The sequence below is a fragment of the Mastacembelus armatus genome, chromosome 6, assembly GCF_900324485.2.
Source record: "Mastacembelus armatus chromosome 6, fMasArm1.2, whole genome shotgun sequence".
Lineage (NCBI taxonomy): Eukaryota > Metazoa > Chordata > Actinopteri > Synbranchiformes > Mastacembelidae > Mastacembelus > Mastacembelus armatus.
Window position 1 is genome coordinate 18,772,924 of NC_046638.1, and position 15,954 is coordinate 18,788,877.

Sequence of the window (15,954 nt, forward strand, 5' to 3'; positions counted from 1 at the left end):
ACAGTGATAACTTCTCTAATGGCAACTAGAGTTACACATTAAAATCTGTCGAAAACGTTCACCAAAACCAAAACCACAACCACAGCTAGTTACACAAGAAAGAAACCGTGACCCCTTTTACTCACATTCGTTTCTTATGTCGGTGCGTTAGCTTTTAGACAGGTAACAGTTTGGAGCAGTTTGCTAACTAGTGATGCACCGCAGACATTCGCCGCAGACCAGCCAGCTGCCGGGGCTGAGGCGCAAACAGTAGCTCCTCCACTTCAGGCCGACTTTATGGAGGTGGTGGCGGGGGAGGGGAGGAGGGAGGACGCCGTAACTCAGCTGCGAAACATCCAGGGCAAACAATCCATTCTTCCTTTAGCCCGGAGTCCTCACACTGGGCTCTGTCTACTAACGTTACATGTTTGAGTCATCCAACCAACTTTATAAATCACAGAGTAATCGAAACCTAACTGACTGACCGTCAAGTCATTTTGTAAAGTTGATATTTAAAAATACCTAAATTATTACACGAGCAATGGGCTAAGAAGGCGGCGGTCTGTGCGACATTTATTTATAGTATGTTTTATTATACGCAGGATGAATCAAGATCGTTGTATGTTTACATGATGTAACAGTTACTTTAAACTTAACCCTTCCAGTTTCACAGTCACAACCATGCAGTTGGCTGTAAGTACAGATAAGGACTATACCACATTGGAAAGTCCCTCTTTGACTCTGTCGGGTAGCATTTCAATGAGGTTTTAAAACACACAACACCAAATTGGAAACCAGGAAATCAATCAGATAAAGTTTAAAATGTTTATTTACAGTTAAAAAAATAATAAAATGATAAAAAATTATGATCCCATGACCATTTGTGTACATTGGTCTTCAGCAGTTACATCAAAATTATCACTTGCGACATTAGTCCTTTAAAACCAGTGCTGTCCAAAACTGTCCACCAGTCTCCCCAGAAGTACCGGAGTGTCTGTCCAGCCCAGCACCAGCTTGTTAACCATCTTGTCACACAGACTTGCTGCATTTTTAATTAAAACCTTGTTTCCTGAGGAATCACCTTATGCCTGTCCTTAGGCATGTGGTCCTCACACTGGCCCATTACACTTCATATCCAGGACAACCAAAGCTCATGGATCGTGCTGCTTTCCTACCAACAAGCATCCTCCCAGCTCTGGGTACAGACCCTGTCTCAGCAGGAAGTTTTCGCCCAAGAGGAAAGTTCTGCATTGGTGACAAAGCTGCCTGACGAGCCTCCTGGAGCTCTCTGTTGAAAAAATGATAAGGAGTGAATGTTATTAAAGGCCCAATTTAGAAAGTGAAATCAGATGAAAACTACCCATACAAGCTGCCATTCAGTAGATTTCAATTAAATACGAAATTGCACCACCTGCTGACCATATTTATGTATGTCAGCGTAATGACAGAGCCTCAGAAATAAAATGTTCTTTCCATAACCTTTTCTTTGAAAGATCATCTCTGTATTGACATAACATGTATGCAAAAAGAGCAAATACAGTCCTTGATAGCTTATCACACTAAACATTTTATTTGAATGATATAAAGCTATCTCTGGCAGTCAATTATCTTCTGATGCTTGAGAATATTAAAGTTTCTGTGGCCTGAAACCCAGAATTAGGGACATAGCTTGAATTTTCATGTATCCTCCCTTACCTTTCGAGCATAGCACTCCTGAATTTCTCCACATTGAGCTCTCTGCGCAGCTGAGCAGCCAGCCTACCAGACCTCTCCTCTCGTAACACTGTGTGCTTGCAAAGCTCCCTGGCAGATGGCCGCTTTGTTGGGTCTGGATCTAGCAACAGCTGACACAGGAAACATTTTCAACAAACTATGCCAGAGGCAATTGATTGAAATGCTTCCATTATTATATAAAAGTTGTCATTCATTGTTTTGTTTTTTTTGTTGTCGTTTGTTTTAATTTACCTGAAGCAGCCCTCTGAATGGAGCCGAGAGCTCCTGTGGCAGCTTGGGAAGCTGCCCCTCTCTAAGGCTGTGCCACTCATCACCATTTTGAGGCAGAGGAGCAGCCCCAGCTGCCAACAGTACTGTAAGGCCCAGAGCAAAAATATCTGCCTTGGGGAGGTGGCTGTAATCCTGGGAAACAGAAAAATGACTGAAATGAACACCTGAAACAATGCTTCTGAGTATATTTGTTTTTCTTTACATTGAGGAACAACCAACTCAGATCTAAAAACTACATTTCTTTCAGTTCTACTGGCCACACAATATTTGTACCTCATGCAGAACCTCACTAGCCAGAAAGCGGCTGTCTCCTTCTTCAACTTGAGGGCTGTTAATTGATGTTACATGACCCAGGTCCCCTGCAGAAAATGGCAAGATTCAGAAGTAATGCCAAACAAATATTTAATGTAGTCATTTATTTACTGACAAACATAATACCTATTTTGTAAATGACTCCTGCTGAAGTGCTTTCATCATCTTCTTCTTCACTCTCCCCATTACCCGATACACTTGTGCTGACACGCTGGCAAATGAATATATTACCTGAGGAGAGTTTAATGTATTTTAAGAGTAAGGTCATTTTAAGGTGTGAGGTTATGATTAGACTGGACAAAATAAGAAATGCATAGTGAAAACTGCTCAGTGAGACATACTTGGCTTGATGTCCATGTGTACAAGGCCTGAGCTGTGGATGTATTTTAGACCCATTGACACCTGTAACAGCAGATCTTTCAATTCTGCCTCTGCAAACAGCTCACCCTGCACGTCCTTCTTCACAATGGCATCACTGAGACTTCCACCTAACAGATGCACATCCACAAAGTATTAAAACTACACAGTCTTAGCTAAAGAGATTTGGAATGAATTCGTCTTATATTATCAATGAGAAACCTACCATCACAGTATTCATTCTGAATAATCATGTGATCATCCTCTGCCCATGCTGAATAATAGCGAACCACATGTGGGTGGTGCCCAAGAACAGCATGTGCATACACTTCCTTTAGTGCTAGCTGCCTGAGAAGACAAAAGATGGTTATAAATAAATCTGATCAATTCATATTAATTTCATCAATTCAGTTAATATGAATTTGTATTAAGTGTTAGAATAAAATCGATTGGTTCCTGGCAAAGAGCAAGATGATGGTGACTCACTCATTGGCAGAGCCTGCGAGGGGTCGCCGAGAGCGTTTGATTGCATACAAGCAACCATCCAGCCTCTTCACACACTTGTAAACTGCCCCAAACTCGCCCACACCAATGCACTCCAGCTCCAGAAACTCACTCTCATAGCGTGACAGCATGAAGGTTTGGACAGCCCGCCTCTGCCAGATAAACAGGCGGAGAGCTTTGTGGTAAAACCAAAAACATTTCTAAAGAAGGAACCCACGTCACAGAGCTCAGTCTCAACTTTTCTTGCAGCTAGGAGAACCGGGCTTTTTCTCTGATGTGTCACCAAATATGGTAGTGCTTCCACAAGTGAAAGTGTTATGTGAAAATTCTGACACTGGAGATTCCTTAGAGAAATCCCGGAAGTAAGACTGACAGCATGTAATTTTGGACCAAAAGAAAAAAAAACAAAAAAACAAAAAAAACAGTGAGGAGGCAGGCCTAGATGACAAAACATGATGAAATCACATCAGAAGCATCTGATGGGGAGGATGACATTCACCAAAAAGCACTGGTTAAAAATAGTTGTACCTTTGGTGGGAGAAAGGCTTCATCATCTTCTTCAGATGACGTTAGGCTGTGTTTCAATCTGGAAAATAAAAAGGACAATTGGACATTTATATTATTAGATATAAACAGATTTAGTAATGGTACTAAAATGCTGTTTATTAAAATGCTTAAATTATACATTTTCCAACCATCAGAAATTCTCATCTATGTTTATTAATAATAATAATACTGAGAAACACTAATCTTTACTAATATTCTCACAGGTCAATGCTATCACAAAATCAGTAGCACCTGTTTCCATATTCATCATCGTCACTCCTAGAGCTGTTTTTCCACTGCTGTTCACTGTTCCTGTGTGCTGTGTCTGGGGTGAAAGGGTTGACATTGACAGAAGGTGCGTGGATAAGTTTCGCAGCAACTGAGATGAAACGCAGGCTCTTTTGATGGTGACTTATCTTAGTGCTTGAGCAAGGCTGGGATGACTTGCATAGCAAACTCTACAGGAAAAAGAAGACAGATTAACTTCAATCCAATGAAGTTAAACTGGTCTGACATTTAAATCTTACTTTGGTAAAACATCCAAGACCACAGGGGCACACTAAGAACAGTTCATGTGAAATATTCCCCACCTTGGGTGTGCTAGGAGAGTCACAGAGCCTCAGTTTCCTCCAGGAAGCGTAAGGTATGGGGCTGGTGCACTGCAAGGGCGAAGATAAGGCATTGCTTCTACTGGGATGCCGTTGCACCCTGGGCGTTGTGCATGCAGAGCTTGGGCTGCGAATCCTGGTGCTTGGGATCTTGGAAGCAAAGTCATCTGAGCTGTTGTCACTGCTGCTGCTCGCCTCCTCTCCACAGCTAGAGAAGTCCAGCTGCTGGCTGATCTCATCAAACAACATTGCCATGCTTGGGGCCTGAGGTTTGGAAAAGCTTTCTATTAAAATGTGCATTTACTAACTCTGCATTTACTATCACTATACTGCTTTACAAGTATTTATGCATTTATTTCTCCGTATGAAGATAATGGAGATAAGAAAGGAAACATTTGTGTTGCTAATCTTACTTAATGTCTTAAACATAGATATCTATCCACCATGCCACTACGTTTACTGTTGACTTCCACCACCACAATATATGTCCCATAACCTTTGCCACTTTTGCCAAATAAATGATGGAGGACAACTGAAAAGCAGCTGTAATATTATTTCCAGTATTATCTGGACATTCTTCAGATTCTTCAGTTAGGCCTAGGGATCATAATGTTAACAGCAGGGTGTCGTTTACCTTTAGCACACACACATATATGTATATATACTCATCATATAGATGTATATATACTCACGAACAAGTCGCCTTCCGCACCACCGACACCACGCTTAAAATTGGCGCCTTGTATGTAAATAACTTCCTGTTTAAATAAACTATGCTGCCGCATTAACGCATCCAGCTCTGTCATTGGCTGAACTGTTCATAACCACACACCTGACTTCAAAGTGGCTGTTAATTGCATAAACAATTTTATACAGCGTTGCCATGACAACGTACCTCTTTTTATGGCATATATTGATACACGGGATTATCACGCGAAAACTACAAATTCACATTAAAGTATAATTCAAATGAAACACCAGGACTGTGCAGTAGAATAAGGTCGCTTTGTACAGTGTAACGAGTAAAAGGTGCATTACAGTGAAATCTATGTGAGCGTAGGCATAAGATGTATGGTAAAACAAACAGCCCTTGACCCAAATCAGCTCACTGTATGAAATAGTAATATAGACACGTGGGCGGAAGTCAGCGACGTCATGAAAACAGTGAGAGAGGACGAGGAAAAGCAGCCCGTCACTGGATGTGAGGCGCGTACAAATACATAGAAAACAACCCAGTGAGCAGCAGGAAATCATGATCCGGCTCCAGCAGCGCCTTTAGCCTGCTCGATTCAACTGGACTTAGGACCTTCTGCGTTATTTTTCTCCCATCCAAAGTCACCGGAGGCAGTAGCGCCATGGTGGAGCAGTCAGATCGAGCCCCGCTGCTGGACTGGGAGGAAATCCCACCGCCCGATCCGAACCAGGCGGCCCCGCCGCCGCGGGGGGAAGACGCAGCGGCGGAGAAAAGTTCTCAGCCAGACGGGCGGTGCACACTGACAGACACTGCGGCTGGTACTGGGTGGAGCACAAACACCTCCACGTCCGCCACCACCACCACCACCACCACCGTCACCTGCAGCCCAACGAGGAGTGTAACAGCTGTTATTGCCAGCGGGGACGGAAGTCCAGGCCGTCCGCGATCAGAGCTGACTGGGCACAGGTGGAATCGCCCGGAGCCTGTCGGTACAGATCGTACCATTCCCTTCCCCGGTCTTTCGTTCAGCGATCAGTGGGAGGAAAAAGACCAGATAGTGGCTGTGTTTGTGGTTACTTTTGATACAAGATCAGGTAAGCATCCAGACGCGCATCTGATCTTTTAGCTTTCATATTTAAAATCCCCTGACGTGGACCAGACAAGCTTCCTGTAGTATGAAATCTATCTTGTCTTTAGTGCATTGTATTGGATCAATGGGGATTATATGGGGCTATCAACCAATCTGGGGTTTTCAAAGGTTTCAAAAGTCTAGATTTCCAGTTGGTGAAACAACAACAACAACAACAATATAAAAATAATCATTAACTGGCTTCTCAGTTTTTGCAGTCTGTCAAACACAGTGTTCAGTTGCGTAACTGAAGCCCCAGTAGTTATAAACAGGAATCCACCTTATGAGTTAATGATTTTATAGAAGTGTATTATTTGCATCACCCTAGTCAAAACAGCACAAGGCCAGGATGGAATTTGATATATGGAAGAGGTTAGTGGCTGAGTCAGTGCTTTCCCTGACCTCAACAAGACACATACAGGATTAGGGGAAGTGGTCAAGATGAAAGTAGACTATATGAGAAGTAACTTCATGGTTTATTGTGTATGTGCGATTGAATGGCAGGGAATATGGTGGAGTGGTGCCTGCCTCATGACATCAATCTAGATGGAGTTGAATTCAAGTCAATGGCCAGCGGTTCCCATAGGATCACCAGTGACTTTATGTACGTACTCCTGCCAGTTAAACACCATGACATCCAGGTTTTAGTGGGAAATCTGTCACTCTGTGTTTACCTGTACTCTTTGTTTTGCCTTCGTCTAGATATTTCCGTAAAGGCTGTTACTTCGGGCTGGCCTGTTTTGCTAACATGCCTGTGGAGAGTGAGCTGGAGCGAGGAGCAAGGATGAAGTCTGTAGGAATTCTGTCTCCCTCCTACACTCTGCTTTACCGCTACATGCACTTCCTGGAGAATCAAGTCAGGTAATACATGTTATGTGTGTGAGTTAGTTTTTCTTTTGCCATTCAGTCTTTTATATATGTATATTTGTTACCTTTCCACCACACTATTTCTATTCTATATACCCTTTTTCTTTCTCAATGAACTGTGTATTCCTCCTGTCCTTGCTTCTTTGTTTAAAATGATGTCATCTATTAAACATGCACCTACAGTCCCAGTCACAGCTATCGTCACAGGAGCCCATTTACATGCTGTTTTTTTTATGCAGTCTAAATAGCAAAGTGGAAGCAGCCATGACCACCTCTCTTTTCAGTAACTCTGCTATTGTGCTTCAGTCTTTTCATGAAAGCTTATTTGCTCACAGACACTGTTTTGGGTTACAAATATACAGGACTGTGGTTGCCATCAAATAAAAGTGGATCTGAATTCATTTCTGAGGTGTCCTCAGATGATCCAACAATGTAATTTAAGAACATCAATCAATCAAGAACTCTGTTTGTCCCCTAGGGGCAATTCAAGGCATATAAGCAGTTTACACAGTTAAACGCACAGAATAGCATCCGTTATATAAATTTAAGAAGAACTGACAAAAGAAACTAAAAATGAGATGGCATAAATATAAAAATAAAAAATTAATAAAAAACACTGTCAGTACTGTATGTACGTAACAGTATGTACCGTATGTGCATAAATAGGACATGGGTATTTACAGTGCATGCATGATTGATATACATAAGGTGTAGATGATCCAGTTCTGCTATGCATAATTGTAAAAGAGTTAGATGACTCACATCTGATCTCATGTTCTCTTTCTTGCTGTCATTGCTTTGCAGACACCAGCTGCAGTGCCCAGGCCAGTATTCCCCACTGGAGGCCTTCTATGAGGATAAGAAGGCTGTACTTCCACCTGCAGGAAATGGACTGGTCAATGCTTGTCCAACCTGGAGTGTTACCACTATTAACCGCTGCATGCACCCAGAAATGAAGGTATGAAAGCAGCAGAACATGTTCATATTGATGGTGATAATATGTTTGTTTGATCCTGAGTACCATAAAACAACAACAGTAACAGATAAGAAATCTGAACTGTGGCTATTTGTTCTGTGCAGATCACCCACCCAGCTGGCTGCATGTCCCAGTTCATCCAGTTTTTCGGGGAGCAGATAATGGTGCTATGGAAGTTTGCACTGCTTAGGAAACGTCTCCTTATTTTCTCTCCTCCACCTGTAGGTGTGGTCTGTTACAGGGGTGAGAAGCTTTAACACATTTACACATGCAGACTTATAATCAGCCATCCAATCTAGTGGTTGTGCAGATCCTATACGAGTCTTTCTTTTAAACCAAATGGCTCAGGGTGTAATAAATACTGTCAATATTTAAAGCTAAGTGTGAATTGCTTTGCTGTCTAATTTCCAATGCACTCCTGTTCCCTCAGTGTATTGCTGTTGCTGCCTGGCCAATGTGTCTCTCCCTGGAATCGGTGTCTCTGTGCCTGAATTACGGCCTTTCTTCTATATCAACATAGCTGACATCACTGCCCTGGAAACAGAGCTCTCATATGTGGCCTGTGAGTGAGGCTTTACTGTAGATGGGTAACTGACCAGCATTTGTGATCTATGTATATGATTCACTACATATATGAGTATTTTTCTATATGTTTTAAGGCACCACAGAGAAGATTTTTGAGGAGAAAAAGGAGCTGTATGATGTCTACATTGATAACCAGAATGTGAAAACACACAGAAGTCATTTGCAGCCACTGCTCCGACTGAATGCAGCAGATAAAGAGAAGTACAGGAAACTGAGTGAACAGAGGTATGCTGCAATACTCCTAAATTAATATGCAAAATCCAACACACTCTTGTGAGTTTAGTGTCTAGAGGTATAATGGAGCCCCTTCAATTGGAAATAAAGTTATGTAGTTATTAGCCACCAAAAACATTTCTAGCATGTCCCATTTTAACCACTGAAAACATTTAAAAATCAGATATTCCAATCTTTATTTGGTGGCCTGGAATGACTATAGATGTGATATAGTCATCTTAATTATTATAAAATGAATTTGTTCTTGTTATCAAAGAATTTTTCATATTTCATAATAGATGCTGACTTTTTTTCCAGACAAATGTTGCTGTACTCCCAGGAGGTGGATGGAGACTGCACATCAAATGAAGAGGATCTTTTCATTCTGTGAGTCCTTGACAAGTGAAATTCTAGCTGCTAATGTGCTTGACTCATATTCAAACAAGGCAAGAGTGTTATGTTATCTTTATTACTGTTTGGTTTTATCATTCAGGGACTACAAAATTATTTGCATAGTTAATGTATATACTGATGCAATTATCTTTGATCCTGTCCTAGGTTCTTCATGGAGCTGAATAACCGCATCTTCCAGACCCTGTCAGAGGTAGCCGGGAGCACAGATCCCACCCTCACCACTGAGCATGTGAGAGCCATGGGGCTGGACCCTCAGGGCGATCGCTCCTTCCTGGTCCACCTACTGGAGGTGTATGGTATTGATGTCACGCTGGTCATTGACAACCTCTGTTGCTCTTGAGCCTAAAGTCGGAGTGTCACTGGATTATCTGTGCCTTCAAGGCCCACACACACACAAAGACACTGAAGACACTGCCTCCACCCTGGGGCTTCATCTGTTGCCTGCTGTTCCTTCCTGGGTGTCTGTTTTCCCCTCTGTGTGTGTCTCATCTGACCTGTGGAGACTCTTTCCCACCAGTGTAGGTGATATGGACACAAATGTTGAGTCCATTGTGGCTAGTAAATGCCACTGCCCAGCAGACAGTGCCGCTTGGTAGCTGCACGATCCTAATAGCCATTCACACCTTGTGTCACTGAGTACTGTTTTATTTTTGTTTTTGTTTTGTCTGAAATATTCATTCTTGTGTACGCTTCTCTGACTGTGATTCTGGCTTAAGTGGCCAGATTTTAAGCTCTGGATGAAAATAGAAAAAAATCTTGATCAGGTCTGGTTTTCACATCCTGATGGTTGATCGTTGGTCCACTGCACTTTTCACAATTAAGCGTTCAGTGAAACATTCACACTCCTGCAGCTTTGGTGATCACTTCATTTTCTAAATGAATTTGTGTGATGCCTTTTAGTTCTAGCCTCCGTAACATGTGAAAAAAACCTTTGCTGTAAAAAACATACTTAGGTGTTCAGATTGTGTGTCTTGTTCTTATGAAGCTACTTCTGGAGTTAGAAGAATGAAAGCTTTCTGACCACTTTATTTGCCTTTCAAAAGGAAAGCAATAGAAATCAGTGTGTTGAAAGTATCAGCATTTTTTTCATGAATATTGAACCTCACAGTCAGTCACGGTTCAGCTTTTACTATTACTTTCACAACTGCAAGTGAGAGGTGAGGTACTCTAAAACTGATTATATATTTGTCACTGAGTGCAATCTCATCTTTTGTAATGGGGACAGTTAATTGTTATGAAACTGACTTGTATAAGGAAGGAAAAGCTGCTAGAAAGACGTTCTCCTTTTATACACTTTTATCACGAGGTACATCTGTTCATGTTTAATTGTATTTCAGGTGAAAAAGATAAGGGTGCGTTCTGGAAACTTTGTCTTGTGTTACACGTTAAATTTATTGTAATTGGTAATGAATGTAAATCTGTAACACTAACGTAAAATGAATGCTGCACCATGTCAAGCAGTGGACTATTTTCTGATGCACACAGTGATGCTCAACCATAGTGTTTTTTTTTTCTTAGGCCATGTTTATGACGTACAGTCTGAGCCAGCAGGTGGTTATTAGTAGGGGGGTTAATGTGTGTGTGTGAAATTACGCAAAGAGAGGTTGGTTCATCAGCAAAAGCTAATAAATCCCTTGTGGTCGTGTTTTTCAACGAAGGGTCCTTCATGGAGCCATTTATAGTTTACTTGTTGTTCAGCTTCAAAGAGATTCTCTCCGCTTGTCTGTGTCAGTGACAAAGATCTTTTTGTGTTTATGTAGATCTGGTAATGTCACATTGAGGGATGAGCAGAAGCTTTAACTCCTCTTCTATGGGGAAATTCACAGAAATGCCCTGTCTGTTCCAGCTCAGGGTTTCTCTCAGTCTTTTCATTGCAGTCCCATTCAGTGAATCCAGCCCTAAAGATGGGCCAAATGTGTCTTTTGAATTCTCCTGACAGACTGGTTTAATTCATCCATCATGCTGCCATCACTCAGAGTGATAATTTGTTCCATGTTGGAACATGTGAGTCTGATGTTTGCCTTGTACAAATTTGGACTAGTGGTTCTCAGCCTTCCTATATAACCCTCCCTCCCCACATGCTGCAAGCTAAAAGACTAGTTTTTTTTTAAAAAAAACATCTTTTTATTTAACTGATAGACATTCATTCAACAAATACTTTTCATTATCAAATTAAAAAAAAAGCTCTCTGCTCCTGATTCCCAGGCTGAGGGCTGTTGGTTTTATAGCCCACGTTTGACTTGAACCCCACAAAACTGATTTCTGGGTTGATTTAAAATAGTGAACTATTAAAGAAGACAGCACTTAAGCCTTAAACAAGGCCTTATGGAAATCTTACTTCAACAAAGTGACCAACTCAAAACTGTATGTATGTGACCACTGTGTGCTAAAAGATAAACTAATTTGTCCTTAACACTTCAGAATTACCTTACTGTCTCCAGTAAAGACTGTTGACTTCCTTGTCGGCAGACATGTGTTCTCTTGCCTCTGACAGTGTTTGCTTCACAGGTGTATGTTAATTTTATAGGGGAATGTACACACCACTGCATAAAATGCCTTCTTTGTGGATTTGTTCACAGATGTGTACCAGCATTAGCTATATGAATTGTTTGTACAGCGTATCACTTTACTGAATGTCAACGACAGCAAAAGTATTGCACATATCCAGCAACACATCCAAGTAGTATAACTGTTTTCCTCTTGATTGTAATGTAAATCAAGATTACTCACTGAATAACAAATAAGTCTTCACTTTTACTAATGTGAAACATTGTAAAGAGATGTCAGTAATGTACACATAAAATCAATAGCATGAGCAACTGTTAATTTCACTGTACTGCCACTGTAAAACAATAAAACACATACTGGTTAAGTGTTATACAGATTCTGCTGCCTTTTTCTTCACACCCCCCCCCCCCTTCCCTACACCTATCTCTATTTTTGACCAGGATCGTAGCCTCCCAAGACAGATCTTAATAACAAAACAATCTGCACCATATTCAGAGTTAAACTGAAATTAAGTTTATCTTGGTATGTAAAATCTTAATACACAGTTATTAGTCACCACAGTTAGAGTTTATTGTGACCATCTCACCGATCAGACTGCTTTATCCTGCAGCACAATGTCAGTGTTATAAAAAGTTTGTGCTGAATTTGATTAGTACATTGTTGTTATTGACCATGTCAAATGTGATGTTCACTAAACATAAGTCCATTTGTAAAACAACCTGTACGTGGGATATTGGCTTAGAAACACAAAGCCTTGGTCCTTTCATATACAGCAGCAGGCAATGTAATCCTTTTCATATTTGTTAAAAATAACTTCAAATTAATATTTTATGTTTACATATAGTAAAACAGACTGCTCAAACCATCAGCACGTCATGATTGTTTACAACGGCTGGCGAAGCGGACATTCAAAATGAACTCGAGTTGTGGGGCATCTGCTCTTTCATCTTTTGTGTTTTGCCTAAAATCAGTTTTGTCCCATTGTTTTTAATCTTCTTTCTGGTTTTATGTTTTCTCATCACGGTGAGAGGAGCTGTTCCCTGCGCTCCGCACTGATGAAGAAGCGTAGTTTCCGTGGCAACAGCCTTACCTCTACAGGCGTGGCATCATACTCCTCATTGTCGATGTTGAAGAAGCCACCAGTCCCCTGTGAGATCACAACACAAATGTAAATATAGACAGAAACTTAGACATAGTTTAAAATAAAATATAGTACAATACAATACAATATAATATAATGTATTTTTTTCATACAAGTCATCTGATTCTGACCTCTGGCAGTTCTAGCCGGCAAGCACTGGCTTCCAGTTTTGTAGAGTCTTTAGTGAATACAGTTGGGTCCTCATGTTTTTTATTTCTATAATAAAGAACATTGACAGTATTTTTACTTTAATTTAGATAACCATAAAATTTTTGAATAATCTGCATGGTCTTTCTATTTGCTGCAGACTAGTGAAAAACTGCAACTACTGACCCAACACTGATAAACTCTCCCACAGTGAAGCTGTCAGGCTCTGCACAGATCATCATGGAGTCATTTATACGCTGCAAGCAGAATAGAAAAATATGTAGAATTTTTTTTTTTTTTTTTTTTTAATCAAAAAGGAAAACAAGGCAGATGAGGTGTAATGTTCAGCAAGAACATACACGAAATGTATTTTTGTACTGACCCTCTTCACAGGGTTTTTGTTGTGTGTTTGAATAAACAGCTCTGTTGTCAACAGCTGCTGCTCCTCCCACTTCTCTGGTTCTTCCACTTTTGGAGGCTCTGAGTAAAAACAAACACACAACCCCAAAACACAAATCTAAAACTCAGCAGTACTGTTGGGATTTGGGGTCATGTCACCATGCTACAACCCAGGTATCAGTACAGTCACACACACTCACCTATATCAGGAGGGTTCCAGTAGTTTTTTAGTCTCCGGATGATGCGGTAGATCAAATTTGGTCTTGGGGGCTTATAAGGAGGCAAATCAGGGGGCCGAAGACTGGGAGCCAAGTAGGACACTGAAACTTGCTGGACCAGGGGCCATTCCTGAGGGACATTATATCACTATGTGTAATTAAAATACATCAGTCAGCAGCTGCAGACTTATTAAACACTTATGGATAACAAGAAAACAGGACTACATATGAAATGCAGCAAAAAACCTGATAAAATATGTCAGAGATCACCAGGGAGAACTAGCAGTAACCAACATGGCTTGCAAATGTGAGATATTTTATAAAAGCCCAACACTGGTTCAATATATTTTTCAAACTTTAGCATGTTAATATTAATAAAAACAGTCTTACCCTTAGAGTACTAAACCAATGAGCTGCATTTGTCTTCAGGGGTCCAAGGTACCAATATCTGTATGGAAAGATCATGGTTAATTAAGCTTTTGTATGGGGGTTAATGCCATGTTCATTATGCTTAGAAAGTTTATAATTTACTAAGTGACCAGTTCTTACTTGCTGATTGTTGCAGCCACATCTCTAAAAGCACCCCATCGCAGTCCCATCAGAGCAAAGACTGGCTGCTCTTTCTCACCCTAGAAAAACCCACTCAATGAATTCACTTCTCTCCAAGTACTGTCACAAAATGTATTTAATGTCGTAATAAAGCTCTTTCATGACAATTTCATTTGTTTGATGACAAAATGCATATTATAAAATGTGGTGTTATTTTAAAACTGTTTTCTCAAATTGCATGTTGACCTGAAAACAAGCAGTGACATAAGCAAATGCCGATGTTGACCTGAAAACAAGCAGTGACATAAGCAAATGCCGATGTTCAAGGCAAACACTAAGACCAGTTTCTTACTTTGATTTGTAGCACATCCAGAGGTACTGTCTCTCCTTTCAGAATGGACAGTGTTGCTGATGTGATGTCTCTGGAAAGGTGGAAAATAAGTCTGTTTTATTAGGAATCCCATAAGCATAATGATTTAAGCGTGATACTGATGAAATACGTACTTAACCTTGTTGTCACTCAGGAGGTGAAGACTTGGACTTAGGGAATTGTGAGAGCCCAGTGGAATAAACCCAATTGGGGTATTGCTGAATGTGTCCTAGAGTCAGAAAGGACCATTTACTGAGATTATGTTTTTTTAAGTAATGATTAAGTTGTCATCTTCTCATTTTGCAATGTACTGTGCATCAAGCTGTATGACACCTACTCGATCTGGCCTTCGTAGTAAACCTGTGATGACCTCCTGCAAGGTGCCATCCCCTCCGGCCACAATCAACATGTCTGTCTGCTCCATGAGCTCCATCAGCTTTTTTGCCTGGCCTTCATAATCTGTCTGTAGAGGGACACGCAATATATATGATCACAGTGCCGCACAGTAACACAGGCCACCAATAGCTCTGACCGATTCTGAGGAAATAGACCTAATGATACCTTCACTACTGTGACCTCCACACCAGCCAGGTGTAAAATAGGAGCAGCATTCTTTTCAAACAAGTTGTTGGCTTTCCTGTGAAAGATTTAGATATGAAGACATTGAACATTTCACCCGAAACCCTGGTATCCGAGGTTCCAATAAGACTGTCAGCGAGGGGTCGTCTTACCCACTACAAGCTGCAGGGTTTAGGATCACTGTCGCTTTCCTCAGACGCTCCTGTGGCGCTATCTGCTGACGCCCAAATTCCTAACAGGTCATAATGATGATGATTAGGACTACACGCACTGAAGGAAGTCTAGTTTATACTCTATTATGGCTTTGCTTTACAATGTGATAGCAAAAATAAGTGATGCCTTACTCTTGCCACCAGACAGGCCTCTCTCCGCAGTACACTGTCACTAACAAGGTACAAGACAAAAACTTTAAACACACACAACAGTCATGTCACAAAGAGCCACAGCACAACCTCACATACTCACCAGTGTTTGCCATACAGCCAGTACCCCCCGTAAGACAGGACGCACACCGCAAAGGTGGATTTCTTCCAGTGGTTCCGCAGAGTCCGAAACACTTTCATCACCCGAGCCATGATTTTGATTAAAATGTCTGTGATTTATTATTTTAGTTCGACATTTATATAGTTTCCATCACAGCGGTCACACGCTATATATGTCTATGCTACCAACTGCATGTACATGTTGGTGTAACATCAAAACATCACGGACAAACACAGGGCGGAACAAATGTTATTGCAGTTCGCGTGGCTCAGCAAAATTTCAACAGTACTGTGCTGTGGTAAATAGTGTTGTTTCTTTATCGTCGTCTCGTAGATAACGACATTTAAGAACTAAAGTAGAAAAATGTAAATA

At 41.0% G+C, this 15,954-nt stretch overlaps 3 protein-coding genes across 5 annotated transcripts; 1 reads left to right on the forward strand and 2 right to left on the reverse strand.

Moving 5' to 3' along the window:
* Positions 1 to 790: 790 nt before the first annotated feature.
* wee2 (WEE2 oocyte meiosis inhibiting kinase) lies at positions 791 to 7,768 on the reverse strand. Of its 3 annotated transcripts, none has more exons than XM_026311980.1 (12): positions 7,763 to 7,768; positions 4,293 to 4,574; positions 3,955 to 4,160; positions 3,685 to 3,742; positions 3,139 to 3,308; positions 2,879 to 3,000; positions 2,637 to 2,783; positions 2,422 to 2,526; positions 2,257 to 2,342; positions 1,945 to 2,115; positions 1,675 to 1,823; positions 791 to 1,267 (listed from the first exon to the last, which is right to left on the reverse strand). In XM_026311980.1, the coding sequence occupies exons 2-12, from the start codon at positions 4,563 to 4,565 to the stop codon at positions 1,102 to 1,104; spliced, it is 1,653 nt and encodes a 550-aa protein (XP_026167765.1). In that variant the 5' UTR covers positions 4,566 to 4,574; positions 7,763 to 7,768; the 3' UTR covers positions 791 to 1,101. The 3 variants fall into 3 exon arrangements, with proteins under 3 accessions (XP_026167765.1, XP_026167764.1, XP_026167762.1); XM_026311979.1 differs by lacking the exon at positions 7,763 to 7,768 and adding an exon at positions 5,003 to 5,037; XM_026311977.1 differs by lacking the exon at positions 7,763 to 7,768 and having other exon boundaries at positions 4,293 to 4,708.
* On the forward strand, positions 5,454 to 12,066 carry dennd11 (DENN domain containing 11). The gene is made up of 9 exons (XM_026311981.1): positions 5,454 to 6,098; positions 6,638 to 6,737; positions 6,836 to 6,994; positions 7,805 to 7,958; positions 8,081 to 8,219; positions 8,407 to 8,538; positions 8,636 to 8,786; positions 9,093 to 9,161; positions 9,333 to 12,066. Exons 1-9 carry the CDS (start codon positions 5,666 to 5,668, stop codon positions 9,526 to 9,528), a joined length of 1,533 nt encoding a protein of 510 aa, XP_026167766.1. The 5' UTR covers positions 5,454 to 5,665; the 3' UTR covers positions 9,529 to 12,066.
* A 79-nt stretch (positions 12,067 to 12,145) lies between these two features.
* On the reverse strand, positions 12,146 to 15,814 carry agk (acylglycerol kinase). The gene is made up of 14 exons (XM_026311510.2): positions 15,565 to 15,814; positions 15,444 to 15,483; positions 15,252 to 15,331; positions 15,082 to 15,157; positions 14,858 to 14,983; positions 14,655 to 14,749; positions 14,503 to 14,572; positions 14,151 to 14,230; positions 13,992 to 14,049; positions 13,584 to 13,731; positions 13,367 to 13,464; positions 13,171 to 13,241; positions 12,969 to 13,053; positions 12,146 to 12,843 (listed from the first exon to the last, which is right to left on the reverse strand). Exons 1-14 carry the CDS (start codon positions 15,672 to 15,674, stop codon positions 12,715 to 12,717), a joined length of 1,266 nt encoding a protein of 421 aa, XP_026167295.1. The 5' UTR covers positions 15,675 to 15,814; the 3' UTR covers positions 12,146 to 12,714.
* Between the last annotated feature and the right edge of the window lie 140 nt (positions 15,815 to 15,954).